At 42.8% G+C, this 27,304-nt stretch overlaps 1 protein-coding gene across 1 annotated transcript in view; it reads right to left on the bottom strand.

Annotated features, from left to right (window-relative positions):
* Window positions 1-27,304, bottom strand: part of LOC124796008 (protein BANP-like) — a 186,362-nt gene that overhangs the window by 78,833 nt on the left and 80,225 nt on the right. The window contains exon 6 of the mRNA XM_047260094.1: window positions 19,056-19,172. Coding sequence (XP_047116050.1) covers window positions 19,056-19,172 — 117 coding nt within the window. The remainder of the gene's footprint in view (window positions 1-19,055; window positions 19,173-27,304) is intronic.

The raw sequence follows: 27,304 nt of genomic DNA, 5'->3' as shown, positions 1-27,304 counted from the left end.
ATTGACTTTACTGGCCACCTTAAGTGAACGACTCAGACTTAGCCTCTGTGGCGGCTGGCTGGCAACCTTTTTTTTGTTTACGACTGTACACAGCTCCAGGTGTATGACCGCTGTAAAGTTACAGAAGTAGTGAGAAGCCAATGGGCATTTTGTTCATTACAATCAATACAGCAGTCAAAGGAAGCAAAGGATCCCAGGTAGGAATACAGCATCCATGGCCCATGGACACAAGCCTGTGGTAGACAGACAGACACAACAAACAACGCGTGCACGCGCGCGCACACACACACACACACACACACACACACACACACACACACACACACACACACACGACATGTGACAGATTGTCCTCAAGTCAGGTGAAAATGCGAACTGTGGACCGCCAAATACAAGCTCTGAAGTCAGCCAGCAGATGGCACCAGCTGAAAGGCACAAGTTAAGCTCCTGGCAGCATCAAGATTACGCGCAGCCCATAAGCCTACAGCTAGTGAAGGCTATGTCTAGTCGTAGCAGGCTGGGTGACTGGTATCAGGTTGATAACTGCCATGGAGTACCTCTTGGTGCTGACTGCATATGATAGCAGACATTGCATAGGAGGGATGGGCTGTATTTGTGGTCATTCAAACCCATCCTGTTGTGACATGACATTTCATACCAAACAGACTGTGGATCGGTGCTGTCCAGGCTTAGTCGTCATGTAATCCATATCATCACTGTGACACTCTGGACCCCGTACAGTACTGTGTCAACAGTTTTCAGCCCCTCAGAAGCAATGGGGACTGGACCTGTGGTAACTAGTCTCACTCTACGGCCAGGACACTTCTGTCAAGTTAGCACGGCCTCTTTACAGCTTCTTGAATCAACACGGAGACAGCTTTCCATTTGCTTGGCCACAAGTTACACATGCCAAGATGAAAGGCACTGGAATAAAGGTTGTTAAGTGTTTGTGTAGTGTGTATCTGAGGTGGGAAGTGGGCACTAACCCATATTTACTCAGTGACTGTGGGAAATTGCCTACAACACACATCCAGGCTGGTCATCTAACAAATCTAACCACCCCTCATCATTAGTCCACAATGTAGATACGATTGGGGGCAGACTTGCCTGTCTGGATCCTGGAAGTGGTGTATTAACTTGCTCGGCTATACGGGCATGTTCGTGTTTCAAAAAAAATTAAGAAATATTATTTTGATGAAACACTCACGTGAAAACTCACATTCTCCACTTTCTACGTTAATTGAGATAAGGGCTCAACATTGTTAGGAATGCTGAACAGCAACTGTATGTCTTAACAGAGTGTTCCAAACATACAATCATAGATTAAGCACAGCAGCAGGCCTAACCTCAGTTTCACCAGATGACATGCTGTCATTTATTATTAACTGTGGCCTTTCTGACAGGAAATCAGGAATCCAGTCACACAGCACAGATGATACTCTATAGGCATGTAATTTGATTGGAAACCACTTATGAAGAATGACGTCAAAATCCTTTAGGATATCTAGAAATATGATAAGTCTTCTATTATTCCCTCAATCCTCTGAGTCCCATACAGATATAAACAAATATAGCTTTATAATAGAGGGAAACATTCCACGTGGGAAAAATATATCTAAAAACAAAGATGATGTGACTTACCAAACAAAAGCGCAGGCAGGTTGATACACACACAAACAAACACAAACATACACACAAAATTCAAGCTTTCGCAACCAACGGTTGCTTCATCAGGAAAGAGGGAAGGAGAAGGAAAGACAAAAGGATGTGGATTTTAAGGGAGAGGGTAACGAGTCATTCCAATCCCAGGAGCGGAAAGACTTACCTTAGGGGGAAAAAAGGACAGATATACACTCGCACACACACACATATCCATCCGCACATACACAGACACAAGCAGACATTGGGCCCAAATATAGCTTTAAAATTTTTTCACACAATTATCTTTATTATCATAGTAAACAATGAATAAAAGAAGAAACTGGTAAAAAGTAGACACATTTATTTTAAGGAGGTGGTCTCACTTTGGAACCACTAGGACATACAGTTTTCAACCACCCATCATTTCATTTCATGTGACATACTTGAGAGCAAATTAGCATTTTTCCTAGAAATAATACCACATCTCGAAACCTCATTGAATTCATAATTCCCAAAACAAATTATAACCCCAAATAACAAGGAAAAAGTGAGCCTAAAAAAAATAAATAAATAAATAAATAAAAACAACAACCTGCATATTGCCTCATCGGTTTCATTTGGACTGCTCATAGAAGCAATAGTAGAAACTCAAATTTATGTTACAATAAATTTAGACATACCTAATTTCACTCTCAATGGATTCCTCAATATGACAATAATTGCAATTACACATTAGTACAGTGGACATGCCAATTCACAACAAGCCCTGGACCTCTGCAGAAGTGTCAGCTTGACACTCCTGGGCTTAACAGCAAAGCAGTGGTGTGTGGTGTAGTATGTGGTGTGAGAAGGGATGTTCACCGACAGATTATTTGTTTTGTTTTGTTTTTCTTTATGGCGCAAAAAACAACTGGGGTCATATGAAACCATGTCAGAACTAGAGAACACGAACACAGAGAGGAGTTCAACGACTATATATCAGTTCGAATTGACAGAAGAGAAGATAGGTAAAAACAGGCATGTGGAAAAAAAAAAAAAAAAAAAAAAAAAAAAAAGACACCATACAGAAACGGAGGTCCAAAACTAAAAATTAAATGGCCTTCGCCATATTGCTTCAGCGGATAAAAAGTAAAACGCTGTCGATAGCCCGTGCCTCATTTGCTATAATGGCTGATAAATCAGACGGCAAACCCAAGCTGGAACGTAAATGGTTAAAAAAAGGGCAGTCCATCAGGAATTGGTGGACAGTTAAAATTTGGGCGCGATATGTACAAAGTGGTGGGGTAGCGCCACTTAGCAAATGACAATGGCTAAAAAGGCAGGGCCCAATATGCAGCCGAATTAAAATAATCTCCTCCCGGTGGGAGGGCCAAAAGGAGGTTGTCCAAGGTGCTGGGAGAGGCTTAATAAGCCAAAGCTTATTCCTGTGAAGGGAGGAGCATTGGTGATGCCAAAGGACACCACCTCCTGACAGACGGCAATGCAGTGATCGTTGGAGGGAATATAGGTACTCGCGGGCTGAGGCATGAGGACTGCAGCCTTGGCAGCAGTGTCAGCAGCCTCGTTTCCTGGCAGCCCGACATGACCAGGAACACACAGAAACATGACACTGGCTCCACCAAGAGTGAGCAAGTGACAGTTTTCCACTGCACTAAGGGATGGGCAGTGCACAGTGTATATAGACTTTGAAGGGCACTGAGTGAATCTGAGCAAAGGGCACAATTAAAAAGCCTGTGTCGCCGGATGTACTACGTGGTCTGATGCAGGGCAAAGAGCTCGGCTGTAAATACTGAGGAGTGTGCCAGAAGCCAATATCGAAAGACAGGGGTGCCAGTGACGAATGCACACACAACCCCATGGTCAGTCCAAGAGCCATCAGTGTATACTATTGCAAAGTTCCATGTAAAGGTCGTGAAACTGAAGGCGACAGACCAAGGCTGGAGAGTGTCCTTAGGAAGCGAATGAAGGCCAAGGTTAACACTGGCCACTTCACGAAGCCCAGGTGGTGAAGGGTTCACACCCACCAGGAAAGTCACAGGTACTGTGAATTTAAGCCGCAATAAGAAGTGCCAAAAGCACACTACAGGAGGGAATAGAGAAGAGGGACGAGCCCCATACTCATGATCAAAGGAATCATCAAAGAAGGAGCCATAGGATGGGTGGCCACACATGGCAGACAAACGGTATGCATACCTGCTGAGGAGAAAGTCATGGTGGTAGGAACAGAGATAGTTCAGCAGCTACGGCATACAGACTCTCAACCGGCTAGTGTAAAAAGCACCTTGGCCAAACAGATGCCACGATGGTAGTGTTGAGACAGCATACGAGGGATGGGTGTGCAGACGCATAAACAACGCACCCATAGTCAAGTTTCTAACGGACAAGGGACTGGTACAAACGGAGGAGGGTGGTTCGATTGGCACCCCAGTAAGTACCATTGAGGACACGTAGGAAATTAAGGGACTGCGTACAGCAGGCTGCCAGGTAAGATACACGGAAGGACCAAGAGAGTTTCATATCAAGCATAATCCCCAGGAATTCCGTAGTTTCAATGAATGGAAGGGCAACAGGCCCAAGATGGAGGGATGGTGGGAGAAACCATTTGCACTGCTAGAAATTCATATAGATGGTTTTGTCAGTGGAAGAGTGAAAGCCATTGTCAATGTTCCAGGAGTAAAGATGATCAAGACAGTGCTGAAGACGCCACTCAGTGAGACATGTCCATGGAGAACTGCAATAGATGGCAAAATTGTCAACAAAAAGAGAGCTAGAGATGCCTGGTGGGAAACAGGCCATTATAGGGTTAATGGCAACAGCAAAGAGGACGACACTCAGGACGGAACCCTGAGGCACACCATTTTCCTGGATAAAGGTGTCCGACAAGGCAGAACCCACATACACCTAGAAAACTCGGTCTTGTAAAAATGTCCGAAAAAAAAACAGGGCATGCGCCTACAGAAGCCTCACGTATAAAGAGTACGGAGGATACCAGTTCTCCAGCAGGTGTCATAGGCCTTCTCCAAATCGAACAACACGGCCACAGTCTGGGAATTCTGCAGAAAATCATTCATGACACGGGTAGACAAAGTAATGATACGGTCAACAGCAGAATGCCGCACTCGAAATCCACACTGTGCATTTGTTAGTAAATGGCGAGCCTCGAGCCACCATACCAGCCGGGCATGAATCATATGTTTCAACACCTTGCAAACACAGCTGGTAAGAGATGGGGTGATAGGTAGAAGGAAGGTTTTTATTCTTACCGGGCTCAGGTATGGGTATGATGGTGGCTTAATGCCAGCGTCCACGAAATGTGCCTTCTGCCGAGATGCGGTTGTACATGTTAAGCAGAAAGTGCTTGCCCACAAGAGAAAGGTGCTGCAACATCTGAATGTGGATGACGTCTGGCCCTGGGGTGGAGGACTGGGATGAACTGAGAGCATGATCTAGCTCCCCATAGTAAAGGCGGCATTGTCGCATTCATGATTTGGAGAAGAGAAGGGTATCGCTCGAGCCTCCTGCGCTCATTTCTCATGCAGGAATGGCAGGGTAGTACAGGGAAGAGCTTAAAACTTCCGGAAAATGGTGGCCCAAGGTGTTGGAGACAGCAATAGGGTCCACAATGACATTGTCAGCTACTGTCAAGATGGAAATTGGGGAACGGATCTTGGTTCCAGAGAGCCGTCAGAGGTTGGCCCACACAACAGAGGAAGGTGTGGAACTGTTAAAAGAACTAGTGAATGAAATCCAGCTAGCTCTTTTGCTATCCCAAAGAACGCAACGTCACTTTGCACGCATCTGTTTATAATGAATGCAATTTGCCTGCGTAGGGTAGCGGTTAAAAATGCGGAGAACATGTCTCCATGCGCGAATAGTGTTGCAGCGTGCCTCAATACACCAAGGGACTGGGACACGATGTGGTAAAGAGGAAGTGTGGGGGAGGTTACATTCTGCAGCAGCAACGATAACGTTTTTGAGATATTCTACTTGGTCATCACAACTGGGGAAATTTCATTCTTCAAAGGTCGCCAGGGAGGAGTAAAGCTGCCAGTCAGCCTTAGGAAGCTGCCATTTAAGTGTGTAGGCAGATTGGACAGGAGTCAGCAAACGGATAGCACATGGGAAATGGTTGCTTGAGTAGGTGTCAGAAAGAACAGACCATTCAAGACGCGGGGCAAGCTGAGCAGTGCAGAAGGGTGGGTACAAATGGGAATAGGTGTGCAAGGAGTCAGAAAGGGAAGTGGGTGCTCCAGTGTTACGGCAGAAGAGGTTAAAACAGTCAGCCAAGATGACACCTCTCCGACATGTCCTGGGAGAACCCCAAAGGGGATGATTCGCATTAAAGTCACAGAGTAGCAAAAAGGGGGGAGGTAGCTGCCCAATAAGATGAAGGAAGTCTGCCCTGGTGACAGCGAAGGATGGGGCAGATGTGTATGGTACAGAGGGAAAAAGGCAGGTGTGGGAGGAAAAGGAAAACTGCAACAGCTTGAAGATTGGTAGTCAGGGAGATGGGTTGACTATGAATGTCATCCCGTATGAGCAGCATGATGCCCACATGAGATGGAATGCTGACCTCAGGGGGAAGATCAAAACGAATCGGTAAGAAATGTGAAAGCTCAAAGTGGTCGTAAGAGCACAATTTCGTTTCCTGAAGGCAGAGTACAAGGGGATGTTGCGACGCTAAAAGCAGCCGTAAATCCTCTTTGTGGGACCGAAGGCTGTGAACACTCCATTGGAAGAGAGTGAAGATGATGAAGAGATGTGGGGGTGTCACCTTGGAGGCTGCCGAGCGACAGCTGGGGAAGAGGCACTACTACAGGGCACAGAAGTAGGAGGATCCTGCTCCATGGGGTCCACAGAAGCATAAGCTTGCTTGTACAGCCAGTCTGTGGAATCCAACGCACCGGTGACACGGAGGCTGGCCAGGCTAAGGTACCACGTGGCGACACCATCAAAGAGGATCTTCGAGGTGGCGAAGGAGAAGGCTGTTTGCCTCTGGTGGACTTCTTCGAGCCTTTCCGGTTAGATGGTTAGATGAAGACTCGAGCGTTGTTTGGCTGGAGCGACAGACGAAGTCTTCAAGGGAGTACTCCTTCTGTCCTTTACGGCCTACCGGTTGTGTAGCTGGTAGCTTCGCCCCTTGAGGCGAGAGTTTGACAGCTTGTTGCACAGCTGGATGGCGATGCTACCTTGACACTGGATGATTTCACAACTTCAGAGCTGAACTGGAGGGTGCATGTATGCATGACCATGTGATTCATGGAGCGAGGGGTAACAAGAACACAACTGTAGGTATCAGACAGTAGAACACAGGGTTTGCGACTAACCAGTAACTTGCAAGTGACTGGATAAGGCACCTTTTCTTTACCCAGATCTCTTGAACAGCTCGCTCATCAAGATACTCTGGACAATCCCGAGAGGAGGCGGCATGGTTGCCATTGTAATTGATACAGTGGGGAGAAGGAGGTCGACAGTCGCCCTCGTGCGCATCCCAACCACAGGTGACACATGTGGCTGGGTGTCGACAAGACCTTGTAGTGTGGTTGAAACAATGACAGTAGCAGCACGTGGGGTTCAGAATGTATGGCCAGACGGTGATAATTTCATTGCCTGCTTTGAGCTAGGATGGAAGTACCACTCTATCAAAGGTGAGAAAGAGAGTGCGGGTGGGCACTAAGGAGGAATCTACCTTTTTCATTACTTGATGGACAGCAACGGTACCCTAATCAGAGAGGTAAGATTGGATTTCGGCCTCGGTTAGACCATCGAGCAGCCTGGTGTAAATGACACCACAGGAAGAATTAGAAGTTCTATGGGCCTCAACACAAACAGGGTAATTGTGGAGAAGTGAGGCAGCAAACAGTTGTTGTGCTTGAGAATCAGAAGTGGTCTCCAACAGCAAAGTGCCATTCTGCAAACGAGGGCAGGATTTCACAGGGCCAGCAACTGCATCTACACCTTTCTGAACAATAAACAGATTTACTGTGGCAAAGGACTGACAGTCTTCAGTACGTGAGACCATGAGGAACTGTGGTGAAGTGGGGAGGGTCTTTGAATCATAGCCTCATTAAGTTTATATTTTGTAGATGTTGAGTGGAAAGATGATTGACTCATTGCAAGGAAATCCCCCACGATTGCCAGCGTCTCTGATGGCATACTCCTTCCAACTGGGAGCCCCCTTCACAAGGGGGTGCACCCGCCTTAAGTGATTGTTCAAACCTCAGGTCACACTTCCTGAACACATGACAGAGGAACCAATTGACAATTTGGGAAAGTTACAGCTCAGGCAATTGCCCCTCCCTGGGCCTGGCCTGTACCAGGGGGTTTGTGCGAACCCTATCTGTCGACCCGGGGCTGGGAATTACATGTTACCCAGTCACCTGTTATGAGTCAAACACATGGGCCCCTTCAGGAGCGCACAGAGAGGAACAAGAAAAATAGAGGATCCTCAAATGCCGAAGCGCGGAGGAACGAGAGGAGAAGGGGAAAAAAGAAAGGAAAAGGGAGGGAAAAACAAAGGTGAGACTGTTCGCTCATCAGCGACAGTATGCAGAACATTCCCAATAATAGACCAGACATGTTTCCCATGGGAGGGGAAAAAGAATAGCAAGAGGATAGACATGCAGCATGGAAGGGAAAAAGTCCTGCAAAGGCTGGGGGCCCGTGGTAGCCAAGCACAAAGCCGCCAAAGAGTGGCGAGCCCCCTGGAGGGTCACTGACAGATGTTGACAATTTTAAAGTAAAATGAGGACCCTCATCCCAATGTGATATAATTCTATTTTATGTTATAAACACCACAATTATTACTGCTGAGATATTTTAGTGCTTCAACTTCATAAGCTACATTTTACAACCTGATGATGAGAGCACTGTATCCCAAAACACATTGTTGACCTGCATGTAGGACAGAAATATGGTTGAATGCTGCCAATTATTACTGAACAAACTTAAAGATCATCCATAAACAATAATATTAAATTGCTGGTGCCAGGTGAGGCACTGAGATTCGTGTATAAATATAAAAATCTAAGAAGTAAATTGCTGAAAATAGTCACAAACACAGACTTTAATAAAGAATGCATGAAGAACAGTTTTGTTCCAAATTACACTAAGTTAAAACTGTGTGATACCCGGACATAAGCAGGTCAGCTAGATTTTGAAAAAGCAAGAAAGATTTGGGTACATGCTGAAATTAAATTCTGTCTAAAAAGAAAGACTTGGCTAAAAGACAAACAGTTCAGATACAGAGTGGAATTAAGAACGTACAGTATTATCTCAGACTGTATGGGAAGATTTGAGAGATGAACTTCATACAGAAGAAGTTTATAAAGAAAGAAGACAACAAGATGATAAAACTGCATAGACTCGGCATTAATAGCAATGAAGTTATGAAGCAGCAATAACAGAGTTCGTTGTCTTTCAATTTTTACCTGCAGATGATTAACAAAACTGACATTACATTTGGTAATGGGGACTAGAAATGTTAAATGAAATTGCCAAATCAAATAATAATGAAATCAGTCATGGTGGTCGTAAGTTGCTAAACATAGTAAATACAGAATTGCACAAGTGAAACAATAATAATAATCATAACACTAAAGCTGACCACTTAATCATTGACTCCAGAAGTGAAATGCTTAGTGAAGAGAAGGTCATCACCACGAGAGGAGAGAAGGGGAATATTGTCATAATACTACAGGAGGAACAGAACATTGCAAAGACTTAAGCATTTTTTACCAAAAGTGTCACTTAAGTCCCAAAGCACTTAATAGCACACTTCCAAGCTAAACCAAAACATATACTTCAATGCACTCGTTTCCTGGTAACAGACACAGAAAAAAAAAAGCCTTATTATGACACACTTGTGCCCGAATTAAGATTACAGCTCAAGATACATAAGAAACACCATCCAATTCGTCCAATAGTAAACTAGGGTAACCCAGGGAGCTACCACCCATTTCAGTGACCATTGGACACCATCAGAACCACTGCCAGCTGGTCACCCTTATGACTCATCTGTTTTTCCGCTTCTGCTACCGCAACGTTTGACAGTCATAGAGAGACACTGCGACAAAATCTGTTGTGCAGTATGTCCGTGCAGGTGTTCCTCTACCACTATCTGTGTCTGGCTCCACTATGGCCATCTATGTATGTGGCTTTCACAAGACCCTCAGTCTTCTTCGTCTTAACTCACAATATTATGCATGGACCATTCATTCATAAAAAATCAATTTGCTATTATACTGAACTATTCTTGTGGCTTATTATTTTGGACTGTGCGCTACATTTGTGACACTTGTATTGAACTTTTAACTGAAAAGTATATCAGTTGACTGACTTGCCATATTATTATTTACATTGTAAGTTATAACATACAAGGTGTGATTAAAAAATAAAGGGAATTTTTTGTTTTTCTTGAAGAATCTTTATTTATCATCATCAACAACTTTGGTCTCTTCAAAGTAATCCTCCTCAGATATAATACGCTTGCGCCAGCACTTTTTCCAATCTTGGAAGTACTCCTGAAACTCACTTTTTGTTATCATGTTCAGTTTCTTCTGTGATTCTGGTATTTATCTCATCAATGATGGCAAAACCACATCCTTTCCATGGTTTTCTTCAGTGTCAGGAAAAAACATTAAGAACATTCCATGTTTTTCTCTACAGCACCAAGTTCCACTTAATCACTAATCATAAGCATCTGATATCATTCTTTGGTCTGGCTACTAAGCTGCCCAACTGAAAGGCCCATCGGCTCCAGAGGTGGACCCCTTTTGTTATCAGATATAACTATGACATACATTTCCGAAAACACTATTCAGCATGCATATGCGGATGCCCTGTCGTACCTCCCAATAGGTCCCGATCCAGAATTTGATAAAGACAAGATCGTTTGTTTCCAATTAGAAAATGAGGCCCAGTAAGCTGTGGGCCCCTTGGCACGTGCATCACTAAATCCTGCAAGGATGGCTGGACTTGATCCCTGGCTAGAACTCTAGCCCCCTATAGCACTATTTTCACCTCTGTCATACGCTCATTCTTGTACACAGCATTATTTTGCTAACAACAAACCATAGCTCTCCACGGGTAGCCCTTCAGGAACCCCTTCGGCTAGATATCCTGCTTCTACTGCACCAGGGACTTAGGATGTAACTCATACCAAGATGCTAGCCAGGCTCTATCTCTGATGGTCCAGAATTGAAAAGCAGACCAGGCAGCTCATATAAGATTGTCATAAATGTGAAGCACGCCTGACAGTACCTCGTCAATCCTTCTCGCACAAGCCTGTCCACTCATAGCCTTGGGAGAGGATTCATCTCGATTTTGCTGGCCTCTTTCTGGACGTCACCAGGTTGACAGTCACTTACCAAAGATTTCACTACATTGACAAATGCCATTCTGCCAATGCGGAGGCAACTATTAGGGCACTCACCAGAATTTTTCACCATAGATGGCCTTCCTTGCATGACTGTGTCAGATAAAGGGCCACAATTCTGGCAGCAGCTTTTTGACATTTTCTGCCAGCAGAAAGGTATTCAACACACTGTGTCACCACCTTTTCACTCTCAACATGACCTGCACGCACTTTCAAGACCCAGATGAAGATATTTGCCAGCGAATCACCTACAGACCCTTCTTTAAAGCATACAGGTCTACCCCAATTGGAGGGAAGTGTCCACTGGAGCTCCTCTATGGCCACCAACCTCGCATGCTCCCAATGTCGACTCTAGCTGTGCCGCCCCCCACCACCATCTCCACACTTCACACAGGGCACCTGAGTGTGGGCATGAGGTTTCAGCCATCAGGTTGAATAGATCCTATTGCCCAGCAGCAAAGGGGTGCTGTGTGTTCACTTTGGATGCAGGAGACAGGACAATGATCTGTTATCGAAACAAACTCCATCTATTGGGGGAGAACTGGGAGAACTGACCACAACTGTCCCCGATCACACTCCAGGATGATCTTTGAGGCGATGCCACACAATGTTCCTTTATTTCCGTGTCTCTTTTTCCCATGCCAGCTTTCCTTCCTCCTTATTCACAACCTAGAATGCCGCCCCAGCAGAAACACTGCCAGACTTCCCCAAACAGCACCTCCGGCTGAAGTGCCCTCACACTTTCAAGCCAGATGTGAAAATGAAGTGCCCCCTAGCACCCGCTCCACACCACCATGATCCTGTTGCCACTGCCAAGCAGGTACCTTCTGGCCGTTTGCCACCATCCTGTCTGACCGGGAGCGTGTCGAGTGTGCATACCCCTCTGATGCTACCGTGGACTTTGGTTTTGCCTGGCATGCTCTTTGGTGTCCTGGCAGGCACAAAGCCACACTCTGCACTGTTGCTCTTCAGCCCCATAACAGGGAAGGACTGTGGTAACCCAAGTGGCTAACACTACTTCACCAGGCATCAGACACCGTCTATATCACTGCCTCCAACTGACCACAGTTACGACTCTGCTTTTTAGCGTGTGTTACCGCAGGCTTTGGGCACCAGAGGGAGACACTGCTGCAAAATCTGTCGCACAAGATGTCCTAGCACCACATGCACCAAGCTTCACTTCTGCCATTTATTTATGGGCCTGCTACAAGTTGCTCAATCTTCTTAATCTTCGCTCCTAGTATTGTGCATTTGCTGATTTTTCTTTTGAACTGTGTATTATGCTTGTTACTCTTGTGTCAAGCTTTCCACATGATTATTTACGTTCCGAGTTACAACAGAACTGTAGAAACACCCCTGCATGTAAGATAACTAGTCTCCTCAATCAAATTCTTACGAAACTTATGCCTATGACAACAACTATTCATCAGTGACCTCCCTGTTTGGTTTCAGTGGATGTTAAGAATCTATACTCTAATGTTTGGCTTAATGAAATGATAGATATTATCAGAAGATGTTTTCATAAATACAGCAAAATTTCAAGACAAAAGACAATCAGGTTCATTTAACTTTTACAGCTGATTACAAGTTTTAACTATTTCATTTTTAATTGTAAGTTTTATATTCAAGACAATGGTTTAGCCATGCAGTCAGCATTTCAGGGACTACAATTGACATTTTTATCAATGATCTAGAAGATGAGGCATTAAGTCTGACCAAGACATGATGGGTAAAGTTGTTTATCATAAATGTTATTTTTGGAAATTTACACACTAATTAATCTAACTTAAACTAACTTATGCTAAGGACAGCACACACACACACACACACACACACACACACACACACACACACACCTGAGGGAGGATTCGAACCTTCGATGGGGACAGCCGCACGAACCGTGACAAAGTGCCCCAGACCACACAGCTACCCCGTGCATCATATAAATGTTATGTAGATGATACTTTGTTCATTGCTGACGATTCTGATGAAGATATTGATGAAATAGTACAAAAACTTCAACAAATTACTGTGGAGCACAAATTTGACAGCAGTTTACAATCCTTGATTTGAACATTAAAGAGCAGGGCAATAAGCACACATTTACCGTTTACAGAAACTGAACAACAACAGATGCTGTGATTCCTAATGATTCAGGCCATCCATAGGTTTGTAAAGAAACAGCCTTCTGCAGTTTAGTATTCTAGTGCACAGAGCAGCCAATACGTCAATGAGTAGGAAGGGTAGAGAGATGGAAACAAAAATCATCAAGAAGATAGCAGATAAAAACAGTTACTAAGTGAACATTGTTCATAAATTGCTCTGTAAAGGTAAAAGGCACAGAAAGAATAAACCTAATGCAGAGAAACTGAAAATGATCATGATGGCACAGTGTGGACGAATCTCACAAAAGATCACAAACATTTTTAAATTGTACGGTGTTCAAATAGCATTCCAAATACACTCCTGGAAATGGAAAAAAGAACACATTGACACCGGTGTGTCAGACCCACCATACTTGCTCCGGACACTGCGAGAGGGCTGTACAAGCAATGATCACACGCACGGCACAGCGGACACACCAGGAACCGCGGTGTTGGCCGTCGAATGGCGCTAGCTGCGCTGCATTTGTGCACCGCCGCCGTCAGTGTCAGCCAGTTTGCCATGGCATACGGAGCTCCATCGCAGTCTTTAACACTGCTAGCATGCCGCGACAGCGTGGACGTGAACCGTATGTGCAGTTGACGGACTTTGAGCGAGGGCGTATAGTGGGCATGCGGGAGGCCGGGTGGACGTACCGCCGAATTGCTCAACACGTGGGGCGTGAGGTCTCGACAGTACATCGATGTTGTCGCCAGTGGTCGGCGGAAGGTGCACGTGCCCGTCGACCTGGGACCGAACCGCAGCGACGCACGGATGCACGCCAAGACCGTAGGATCCTACGCAGTGCCGTAGGGGATCGCACCGCCACTTCCCAGCAAATTAGGGACACTGTTGCTCCTGGGGTATCGGCGAGGACCATTCGCAACCGTCTCCATGAAGCTGGGCTACGTTCCCGCACACCGTTAGGCCGTCTTCCGCTCATGCCCCAACATCGTGCAGCCCGCCTCCAGTGGTGTCGCGACAGGCGTGAATGGAGGGACGAATGGAGACGTGTCGTCTTCAGTGATGAGAGTCGCTTCTGCCTTGGTGCCAATGATGGTCATATGCGTGTTTGGCGCCGTGCAGGTGAGCGCCACAATCAGGACTGCATACGACCGAGGCACACAGGGCCAACACCCGGCATCATGGTGTGGGGAGCGATCTCCTACACTGGCCGTACACCACCGGTGATCGTCGAGGGGACACTGAATAGTGCACGGTACATCCAAACCGTCATCGAACCCATCGTTCTACCATTCCTAGACCGGCAAGGGAACTTGCTGTTCCAACAGGACAATGCACGTCCGCATGTATCCCGTGCCACCCAACGTGCTCTAGAAGGTGTAAGTCAACTACCCTGGCCAGCAAGATCTCCGGATCTGTCCCCCATTGAGCATGTTTGGGACTGGATGAAGCGTCGTCTCACGCGGTCTGCACGTCCAGCACGAACGCTGGTCCAACTGAGGCGCCAGGTGGAAATGGCATGGCAAGCCGTTCCACAGGACTACATCCAGCATCTCTACGATCGTCTCCATGGGAGAATAGCAGCCTCCATTGCTGCGAAAGGTGGATATACACTGTACTAGTGCCGACATTGTGCATGCTCTGTTGCCTGTGTCTATGTGCCTGTGGTTCTGTCAGTGTGATCATGTGATGTATCTGACCCCAGGAATGTGTCAATAAAGTTTCCCCTTCCTGGGACAATGAATTCACGGTGTTCTTATTTCAATTTCCAGGAGTGTAATTCAGTGAGTTATAAGCTGAAGCACGATGTCAGTATTAAGATAAAGAAGTTCACAAGATCTGCAGCTTATAAAATTCAATGCATATCCTGTAATTCAAAATACAGGGTTATTATAAATGATTGAAGCGATTTCACAGCTCTACAATAACTTTATTATTTGAGATATTTTCACAATGCTTTGCACACACATACAAAAACTCAAAAAGTTTTTTTAGGCATTCACAAATGTTCGATATGTGCCCCTTTAGTGATTCGGCAGACATCAAGCCGATAATCAAGTTCCTCCCACACTCGGCGCAGCATGTCCCCATCAATGAGTTCGAAAGCATCGTTGTTGCGAGCTCGCAGTTCTGGCACGTTTCTTGGTAGAGGAGGTTTAAACACTGAATCTTTCACATAACCCCACAGAAAGAAATCACATGGGGTTAATTCGGGAGAGCGTGGACGCCATGACATGAATTGCTGATCATGATCTCCACCACGACCAGTCCATCGGTTTTCCAATCTCCTGTTTAAGAAATGCCAAACATCATGATGGAAGTGCGGTGGAGCACCATCCTGTTGAAAGATGAAGTCGGCACTGTCGGTCTCCAGTTGTGGCATGAGCCAATTTTCCAGCATGTCCAGATACACGTGTCCTGTAACGTTTTTTTCGCAGAAGAAAAAGGGGCCGTAAACTTTAAACCGTGAGATTGCACAAAACACGTTAACTTTTGGTGAATTGCGAATTTGCTGCACGAATGCGTGAGGATTCTCTACTGCCCAGATTCGCACATTGTGTCTGTTCACTTCACCATTAAGAAAAAATGTTGCTTCATCACTGAAAACAAGTTTCGCACTGAATGCATCCTCTTCCATGAGCTGTTGCAACCGCGCCGAAAATTCAAAGCATTTGACTTTGTCATCGGGTGTCAGGGCTTGTCACAATTGTAAACGATAAGGCTTCTGCTTTAGCCTTTTCCGTAAGATTTTCCAAACCGTCGGCTGTGGTATGTTTAGCTCCCTGCTTGCTTTATTCGTCGACTTCCGCGGGCTACGCGTGAAACTTGCCTGCACACGTTCAACTGTTTCTTCGCTCACTGCAGGTCGACCCGTTGATTTCCCCTTACAGAGGCATCCAGAAGCTTTAAATTGCGCATACCATCGCCGAATGGAGTTAGCAGTTGGTGGATCTTTGTTGAACTTCGTCCTGAAGTGTCATTGCACTGTTATGACTGACTGATGTGAGTGCATTTCAAGCACGACATACGCTTTCTCGGCTCCTGTCGCCATTTTGTCTCACTGCGCTCTCGAGCGCTCTGGCGGCAGAAACCCGAAGTGCGGCTTCAGCCGAACAAAACTTTATGAGTTTTTCTACGTATCTGTAGTGTGTCGTGACCATATGTCAATGAATGGAGCTACAGTGAATTTATGAAATCGCTTCAATCATTTGTAATAGCCCTGTATATTGGACAGATGAAGAACATTTTTGATCAGACATTAGGAACATAAAGATGCATTCAGATTAAGTAATTATAGCAAATCAGCTGTTGTGAATCACATATATGAAACAGTCTATCCACTGAAGTGAATAGAAGAAGACTTAGAAATCTTGGGCATAGAAAAGAAAGGGAGACAACACAGCAATATTCTGAATTCAAAGTGAAAGACAACGAAATGTGATTTCTTAGCAGCATTGTAGATTTATTTTAGGACTGGTACATGATTATAAATTTCTAATACCTCAATGATGGAACAGCTAGAGACTGAAGATTGTAGGCTTTGGAAATGAAGAAAAGGAGATGATTATTAGCACATCATTCCCAATAGTTACAGTTACACTGTAACAAAGTGGACAGGGCCTGTTATAGTGGGTGGTGTGAGAGGAGGGGGTGGTCACTGACAGATGTTGACAATTTTAAAGTAAAATGAGAATCCTCATCCCAATGTGATTTAATTCTATTTTATGTTATGAACATCACAATTGTTATTGCTGAGATATTTTAGTGCTTCAACTTCATGAGCTATATTTTACAACCTTATGATGAGAGCATTGTATCTCAAAACACATTGTTGAGCTATGTGTAGGACAGAAATATGGTTGAATGCTACCAATTATTACTGTAAAACTTAAACCATTACCTCACATCCGTAATGGATAATATAAAAAAAGATGTTTACGGGCAGGAGATTGGAAGGACCAGGACGCTTTGCAAGGACAATTTCCATCAATATAATTCAGAGCAGCTTTTATTTAAGAGGAAAAGGTTGGGTTGGGGGGGAAGGGCACAAGTTGTAAAGCATTCCTTAATGTCAAACACATTGTGCTCAGCAGCATGCTCCACCACTGGGTGGTCATCTCTCCTCTTTGGCACAGTTTGACAGTGCCATTCATCTGGGCAGCTGGTTGGTGGCCACGTCCACACAAAAGGCTGCACACAAGTTACAACATGATGAACCACATTATTTCACAGATTTGGTAGGCAATGGGATATCACACTGGGAGCAGTGAAATAAGATTGTGCATAGGATGTTCCTCATGTTTTTGTTGAAACAAGTGATTAAATAAATGACTTTCATTCAGAGAAATTTATTTTTGTACTGCTAAGTAAATGTGAAATACTTAGTTCTTACACTGACATCATCAGTTTTGCTGAAGACCAAAAGCTTCATCTGGCCATAGAAACCAAAGCTGAGTCAAAATATATAAACTACCAATGATGTTGTGCCATCTCCACATGGCTGAAATAAATTTGATTCTGACAGCAGGATATCAAATAGTGCAGCAAATTTACAAATTTCTTACACTGACCTGCAATAATCTAGTATATAAAGCTTACTTATTTACTAATTTCTTTCACTGACCTGCAATAATATAGCATTCATAAAGATACACAAATAACTACATCATCTTCATCTACAATGCCATCCTGCAGAGAAATGTGACAGGTCACACACACACACACACACACACACACACACACACACACAAAGGTGACAAAAGTCATGGGATAATGATATGCACATATACAGTTGGCAGTAATATTGCACACACAAGGTATAAAAGGACAGTGCATTGATGGAGCTGTCATTTCTATTCAGGTGATTCATGTGAAAAGGTTTCTCATGGGATTATGGCCGCACGATGGGAATAAACAGACTCTTTGAATGTGGAATGGTAGCTGGAGGCAGATGCGTGGGACATTCCACTTCAGAAACTGATAGGGAATTCGATGTTCCAAGATCCACAGTGTCAAGAGAGTGCCGATGATATCATATTTTAGGCATTACGTCTCACCAAAAACAACACAGTGGCCAACGGCCTTCACTTAATGACTGAGAACAGCAGCATTTGTGAGAGTCGTCAATACTAACAAACAAGCAACACTGCATGCAATAACTGCAGAAATCAATGTGGGATGTACAATGAATGTATCAGTTAGGACTGTGTAGCAAAATTTGATGTTAATGGGATATGGCAGCAGACGACTAACATTGAGTGCTGTTACTAACAGCAGAGCATCGCCTGCAGTGTCTCTCCTGGGCTTGTAACCATATTGGATTGACCCTAGAGAACTGGAAAAGTGTGGCCTGGTCACAAGTCCCAATTTTAGTTGGTAATAGCCGATACCAGGTTTCAAATGTCTCGCAGACTCCACAAAGCCATGGACCTAAGTTGTCAACATGGCACTGTGCTAGCTGGTTCTGGTTCCATAATAATGTGGGCTGTGTTTACAAGGAATTTTGGGTCCTCTGGTCATTGAATGGAAATATTTATGTTCAGCCACTTGGAGTCCATATGCAGCCATTCATGGACTTTATGTTCCCAAACAATGATGGAATGTTTATGGACGACAATGCATTACATCACCGGGCCACAGTCATCCACGACTGGTTTGGAGAACATTCTGGAGAAATCAAGTAAATAATTTTTCCACCCACTGAACATTTGTGGGATATAACTGAGAGATCAGTTCATGCACAAAATCCTGCACCAGCAACACTTTCACAGTTGTGAACTGCTATAAACGCAGCATGGCTCATATTTCTACGAGGGCTTCCAATGACTTGTCGAGTCCTTGCCGTGTCGAGCTGCTGCACTACACTGGGCAAAAGAAGGTCCAACACAATATTGGGTGGTTTCCCATGACTTTTGACATGTCAAATACTAACCTGTGTTTCTATTTCCTCTACAGTGTCGTCTTCAGTAAACTGACTTGAGGTTATAATAAGTGGATCACCATCTTCACAGATTAGCTGATGACTGGAAGCATCGTTTGAGCTAGTATTCTGCAACAATTCACCAACCAATTTTTTACAGAATTTTTTCTAGATACTGCATAACTTAAGACAGTGAATCATCAAAAACGATATCAAAGGCTCCTGAAAATGGCATGAAACAAAATGATGATAATGATGAGGATGATGATGGTGATGATGATGATCATGATGATGATAATGATAACAACAACAACAACAACAACAACAACAACAACAACAACAATAATAATAATAATAATAATATTTAAGAATATTTAAGAAAATTCTTTATAGAACAAGCAGAAACTAGCAAAATACACAAAGCAATCACTCATATAAATACATCGGCTACACCATTGCAATTTTATAACCACTTCTACAACCCTTTAGATCACATAACATCAACAGATACGAAGAAAGAAAATTGGAAAAAGAAAACACTACATGGCAAGCACCCGTATCATCTAACACAGCCACACATCGATCAAGATGCATCCAACACATGGCTAAGAAAAGGCAATGTATACAGTGAGACGGAAGGATTCATGATAGCAATACAGGATCAAACAATAAACACCAGATATTACAGCAAGCATATTATTAAAGATCACAATACCACAACAGATAAATGCAGACTTTGCAAACAACAAATAGAAACTGTAGATCACATCACAAGCAGATGTACAATACTAGCAAATACAGAATACCCCAGAAGACATGACAATGTAGCAAAAATAATACATCAACAACTTGCCATACAACATAAACTAATAAAACAACATGTTCCCACATACAAGTATGCACCACAAAATGTACTGGAGAACGATGAATACAAATTATACTGGAACAGAACCATTATAACAGATAAAACAACACCACATAACAAACCTGACATCATACTCACCAATAAAAAGAAGAAATTAACACAACTAATCGAAATATCCATACCCAATACAACAAATATACAGAAGAAAACAGGAGAAAAAATTGAAAAATACATCCAACTGGCTGAGGAAGTCAAGGACATGTGGCATCAGGATAAAGTTGACATTATACCAATTATACTATCAACTACAGGAGTCATACCACACAATATCCACCAGTACATCAACGCAATACTGCTACATCCAAACGTATATATACAACTAAAGAAATCTGTAATTGTTGATACATGTTCAATTACCCAAAAGTTCCTAAACGCAATGTAACATATACCGTACAGTTAAAAGGAAGTCACGCTTGATCAAGGTCCGCATAACTTTCCATTTTTAACCAGACATAACGTCTGAGAAAGGAAAGAATAATAATAATAAAAATCTTTCAAATAATGAACAAAAGCTACACCGTAGTAAATGTACATTCTCTAGTCATTGTGGTAAACGAAAAACACTCACTCAGATGGAATAAATAAATTGTGGGCAACTGGAAGATATCATCTGTAAAATTCTAGAGAAGCATACAGGCTTTTAATACACAAATTGGTAGAAAGAGAAAATTACAAAACACTGTTGCACAGATCCTGTTCACTGTACAACAAATCAAAATGTGGAAAGCAACATATCAAAATGGGGAGAGAATCTTACAACTTTTCAAGGAATTCAATCCAATCATAAAATCAATTTTCTCCCAACAACTGTTCAGAAAACAGAAAACTTGGGATATTATCAAACCCCAACTTTTGTGAGTTCCCAACAGATCATGCTATTGGAAAAAAGGCACAACAGCAGATCCAAAAAGCCAAACCCCTAAGAAATGCAAGCCTCAAGTCAGATCACTATCTCTCAAAGAAAGGTTCAGCTTCTTCCAAGAAACACCATGAGGGGTCTTCAGAGAAAAATCAACATGCTCTGTACAGAAATGCTCAAGTCTAACAAAAAGTTCATCCAGAAACTGAAGTTGCAAGGACCATATAACCAAGAGCAACTACAAGAAACACTAACCAAGAGAGCTAACAAACCTGCCACATTAATAAAAGAAACATCCATGGGGGAGGGGGACAACGACGACGACACAACAAAAGTGATTTGATCTTGAGCAAAGACAGCTTACATGGCAGAAATGGAGCCACAGAAGAACCAGGACAACCAGACAATATTCCTGGACTTGAGCAAACTCGCTGCCAAAGCTAATCGTGGGGTAAAACATGAATTACCAAGTGCTCTGTGGATGCTGTTTTTGGACATGAGATGAATTACCTGTTGTTCATAAACAATTAGAACTCGCCCTTAGCACTGTCAAGTGATTGAATGTGTTCGGAGGCCTCCTGAGAAACATAAACCAGATATGCTACAGGTACCTCTCGTACTGCCTCGTCTCCTTTACAGGAAGTAAAGGATCTGTCAGCATTTATCCACTTGAACTTAGCTGCATATCATTGATAGGTCTAAGGGCGTTGTAACAAAGAGAGCAAGTCCCCTAACAAGTCTGAGGTGTTGTCTTCCACTGAAACGGAAACAGACCCAGCAAGACATATTTTTCTGTTGGCAAGCCTATTGTGTCCTACATCATGGGGAATGAATGGTAGGGACTTAATGGTGAATAATTGAACCTCTTAGTGAAATGACAGCAAGCAATGGGAAAGACCACTTTGTGCTATCTATGTGTATGTCTGACAACCTCATTGAGGAGACTGTTCTGACTGCCATTGACAGAATAGGCTGTAATGTGTAACTAATTGTGGATTGTGGTGCAATGCATGCTGTCTGGGCTCCAAACTCAGACCTGGATCATTCCAGTGACTGGCAGAGAATGCAGAGAAGACCAGCCTTGCTTGCAGAACTGCAGGAAAGCTCACAGTCTGCAGCTTTCTCCCCAGAATTGATTGTGGCTCCCTGATTGTAAGTTGAGTTTTAGACTTGAATCAAAGACTTCTAAGGTTCCATGAAAAGCTGGGCTGTGACTTCTTAGACTTACATCATAGAGCTGAGAACTGCAGGTTACCCCAAATGGGTCAGGGGCTGCTACCCAGGTAGCTGACTGTACACTGAGTACACACAAGGGTTTCTTAGATTAGGCAACTCTTCCTTCAATTGAGAAAATGATAGCTGTACAAGATTTCTAAGAATTGGCACGAGATCCAAACATTTTTTCCCATAAATGGGACTATTAAAATCCTAGTGACCAAGTGTCGAACTATTTGCAACAAAATGGCACAGTATGAAGCACTTTTAAAAAGCAGTGAAGCTTACATAATATTAAACCATGGAAAATCCATGATGGAATGTAATAATGAGTGTGGCTTAGCTGCCAGAGGCTGCAGTTGTGTGTGTGTGTGTGTGTGTGTGTGTGTGTGGGGGGGGGGGGGGGGGGGGGAGGGAGAGGGGGAGAGAGAGAGAGAGAGAGAGAGAGAGAGAGAGAGAGAGAGAGAGAGAGAGAGAGAGAGAGAGTTGCTTTTGCGTGTGTTTATGTTTGTGTGTCTGTCATCTACTTTCGACAAAGGCCTTGATGGGCGAAAGCTTATATTGTGACAGTCTTTTTGTTGTGCTTATCTGTGACTCAGCATCTCCATTATATGGTGAGTGGCAACTTTCCTTTAAATAATATTAGATACAGAAGACTCACTAAAACCCAAAATTGACAGCAGTACGATTTTTGGGGTAAATCTAACTCTATATCAAAAGGATAGGCCGGTGGGAAAAGGAAGGGGTGTATCCATCACAGACAACAAGAAACTCAAATTCACCAAAGTGGAAACTGAAGATGCATGTGAGAGTGTTGGGGATAAATTTATAACTGGATCTTTCTATCAGCCACCAGAACTATACCCAGAAGTAACTGAAAAATTCAGAGAAACACCCTTACCATTAATACATATGTTTCTCAGTCTTGCTGCCATTGATATTACTATCCAACAATCCATTGGGGCCAAGACACCCAGTCAAACAATTGTAAATGCCTTTTCTGAAAACTTCCTAGAACAGATAATTCAGGATTACACTCATGAAAGAAATGCTTTGGATCTAATGACACTATATAGACCTGACTTGTTTGAGGAATTCTGCACCGAACCTAGTATTAGTGACCAAGAGACAGTTGCAGCAACAGCAAATACCAATGCACAAATGACAAAATAAGTAGAAAATAAGTTGAAAATGTCTGCTTGTGTCTGTGTATGTGCGGTTGGATATGGGTGTGTGTGCAAGTGTATACTTGTCCTTTTTTCCCCCTAAGGTAAGTCTTTCCGCTCCCGGGATTGGAATGACTCCTTACCCTCTCCCTTAAAACCCACATCCTTTCATCTTTCCCTCTCCTTCCCTCTTTCCTGACGAAGCAACTGTGGGTTGCGAAAGCTTGAATTTTGTGTGTATGTTTGTGTTTGTTTGTGTGTCTATCGACCTGCCAGCGCTTTCGTTTGGTAAGTCACATCACTTTGTTTTTAGATCAAATAAGTAGAAAGAGTTTCATGTTCAGAAAACTAGATAAAAAAGCAGTAATGTCATATCTCAACAAGGAACTATCTCAATGAGCAACTTGAATATTTAGCTCTGGTCAGAAGCATCTGGAGGAGTAAAGAAACTTCTAAAAGAACAGCAACTACTGCACAATAGGTGTAAAACAATGTGTCAGACAATACATATTAAACAAAACATGTTTGGCAATACATGAAGCATTAAAAGAGTACCATTCCAGAATCTTATTGAAAGACCTCTTACAGAACCCAAATAAATTCTGGTCACCCGTAAAGGCTGTCAGTAACACCAGTCTTAGTGTCCAGAGACTCATGGATGACATAGGAACTGAAACTGGGGGTAGCAAAACAAAAGTTGAAGTGGTAAACACCATTTTCAAATGTTCTTTCACAAGGGAAGACCCAAGAGTAATGTCCCAGTTTAATTCTCACACCACTGCTAAGAAGAGTAACATAGATAATAGTGTCAGTTATGATGAGAAACATCAAGTATTGCTAAAAAAAAAAAAAAAATCTCCAGGGCCCAATGGAATCTCTATTAGATTTTCTACAGAATTTGCAGCTGGCTTAGGGCATATTTTAATCATAGTAATCACAGATCCCTCAAACAAAAACTATGACAAGTGTCAAAAGAAAGAACAGGTAACACCCACCTACAAGAAGGGAAGCAGAAGTATTCCACAAAGCTACCATGCAATATCAATGACATCCATCTGTTGTAGAAAAATATATTCTGAGCTCAAATGTACTGAGGTATATTGAATACAATGACCTTCTCCGTATAAAACAGCACAGTTTTCAAAAATGATCATGTGAAACTCAAATTCTGCTTTTCTCACATGACTTCCAGGAAGCCACTGATTATGTCAGTCAGGTAAATGCAGTAATTTCTTGATTTCAGAAAACCACTTGACTCAGTACCACACCAATGTTTCATAATGAAAATACGATCACATGGGCCATCAAACAAAATTTGTGACTGGACTGAATACTTCTCAGTAGGTGGGTGCAGCACATTATCTTGGATGGAAAGTCGTTGACAGATACAGAAGTAATATCAGATATGACCCAGAGAAGTGTTTTGAAGACAATTTATTTATCTGTAATTAAGTACTAGGCCTATGTGAAAAGATCTGAATAAATATTCAATCAGATCTTGATAAGATTTCATAGTGGTGCAGGGATTGGTCACTTATTTTAAATATTCAGAAACTTAAAATTTTTAGTTTAAAAAATGCAAAAACATCGTAGCTACAATTAAAATATCAATCAATCAGAATCAGTCAACTCATACAAATAGTCAGGTGTTAACATTTTGTAGCGGTACAGGATGAAATGACCGCATAGGATTAGTTGTAGGTAAAGCAGGTGGTAGACTTCAGTTCATTGGTAGTATAGTAGGGAAATACAATCAATCTACAAGTGAAACTGTTAACAAAACTTTTGCGTGGCTCATCCTAGGATACTGCTCAGCAGGGGGGGGGGGGGGGGGGGCGGCATACAGAATAGGACTAACCATAGATACTGAACATATACATAGAAGGGCAGCATGAATAGTCATAGGTTTGTACAACCCACAGGAGAAAATCATAGAGATACTGAAGTACCTGAGCTGGCAGACACTTAAAGACAGGCACCTAATATCCCATGAGAGTGTATTTAAAAAGTTTTAGTACCCTATATTAACTGAGGAATTTGGAAATATGCCACATATCCTCAATGCATTGCTGCAGTAGGGATGGCAAAAAAGATCAGACTGATTACAGTGAGCACAGAACTGAGAAGTTCTTTTTTTTTGCATTCAGTCTGTGAATAGAACTGGAAGAAACTGTAACACTTGGTACAATGAAAGTACCCTCTGCTATGAACTTGAAATTGGTGTTGCTGAATATGGATATTGATGTACATCTAGACATACACACTGCTTGATGCAGCCATCAGCCTATTGCTTGCTCGTATCACACACTCATCATCTAGGAGGGGAACTGAGATGAGTGCTATAAAGTTGATCAGAGAGGCAGGGGTTGGTAGCAAGCGGACCATCTCACAAGTATATCATATGCAAACCTAGCTGGGATGCATACTAATAACAGATTGCTGCTGCCTATTCTCAGTCCTGATGTGTAGCCAGCACTTGTTGAAAATATACTCCTTGTTGCTAAAAGTGACATTTAGGCAGAGTACCAACCCTTAGGTGACTCTCCATTCAATCCAGATAATGATAGCTGAACAAAACCCAGAAGTATCAGTGTAAGATTGAAAGAAATGCCTTCCACAGGTGAGGGTACTAAAATCCTAATGGTAAATTGCCGAAGCATTTGCAACATGAAAAACAGTGAAGTTCACATAATACTAGGTACAGAAAGCTGGTTCAACCTGAAATTGATAGCAGTGAGATTTTTGGGGAAAATTTACGTGTACATCAAAAGGACAGGAAAATGGGATATGAAGGTGGTGTATTTGTTGTAGTAGACAGGAAACTCAAATAGACTGAGATAGAAATTGAAGCTGCTTGTGAGACTGTTTGGGTGAGACTCAGTATCATGGATGGGCATAAAATGACAATTGGACCCTTCTATCGTCCACCAGACTTATCTTCTGAAGTAACTGAAAACTTTAGAGAAAACCTCAGTTCACTTCTATGTAAGTTCCCCAACCACATTGTAATCACCGGTGGAGACTTTAATAACCCAACATTTAATTGGGAAAACCACAGTTTTGTTAGCGGTGGATGCAATAAGGCATCCAGTGAAACATTAGTAAATGCCTTCTCTGAAAACTACCTAGAACAGATAGTTAGGAAATATATTAGATCTAAAGGCAACAAATAGACCTGACCTCTTTGATGATGTCCACGTCAAAACTGGTATCACTGACCATGATGTGGTTTGGCAACAATGATAACCAAAGTACAAAGAACAACTAAAAGAAGCAGAAGGGCATATATATGCTCAGTAAACTAGATAACGAATCACTAATGTCATACCTCAGTAAAGAGCTTGAAACTTCCAGCACAGGTCACGAGCATGAAGAGGAACTAAGGATCAAGTTTAAATGAAAAGTTGACCATGCACTGGATAGATATGTACCCAGGTAGAATAGTTCATAATGGGAGGGAACCTCCATAGTATACAGTCACTGTAAAGAAACTTCTAAAGAAACAGAGATTACTGCATAATAGGTATAAGACAAAGCGTAAGACTACAGACAGAGAAATGCTGAATGAAGCATGTTTGGCTGTCAAGAGATCAATGTGTGGTGCCTTCCATGACTATCACAGCAGAATATTGTCAAATGATATTTCACAAAACCCAAAGAAATTCTGGTCATATGTAAAGGCTGTTGGTGGCACCAAAGCTGATGTCCAGTCCATAGCGAAAGAGAGGAAGTGAAATTGAGGGTAGCAAAGCAAAAGCTGAAACGCTTAACTCCATTTTCAAATGTTCCTTTAGAAAGAAAAACTCATGAGAATTGCCCCAGTTTAATCCTCATACCACTGAAAAGATTAATCAAATAAGTATTAGTGTCACTGATGTTGAGAAACAGCTGAATAGTTAAAACTGAACAAAGCTCCCTGTATGATTTTATACTGAATTTGTGGCTGAATTAGCCTCTCTTCTAACTACAATCTATCGTAGATTACTCGAACAAAAAACCATGCCCAGTTCTTGGAAAAAGCACAGGTCTCATCTGTCTACAAGAAGGGCAGTAGAAGTGATCCACAAAATTGTTGTTGATGTGCTCTTCAGTCCAG

This window comes from Schistocerca piceifrons, chromosome 1, assembly GCF_021461385.2.
Source record: "Schistocerca piceifrons isolate TAMUIC-IGC-003096 chromosome 1, iqSchPice1.1, whole genome shotgun sequence".
In the NCBI taxonomy this organism is placed as follows: Eukaryota; Metazoa; Arthropoda; class Insecta; order Orthoptera; family Acrididae; genus Schistocerca; species Schistocerca piceifrons.
This window is presented reverse-complemented; position numbering and strand designations above follow the sequence as displayed.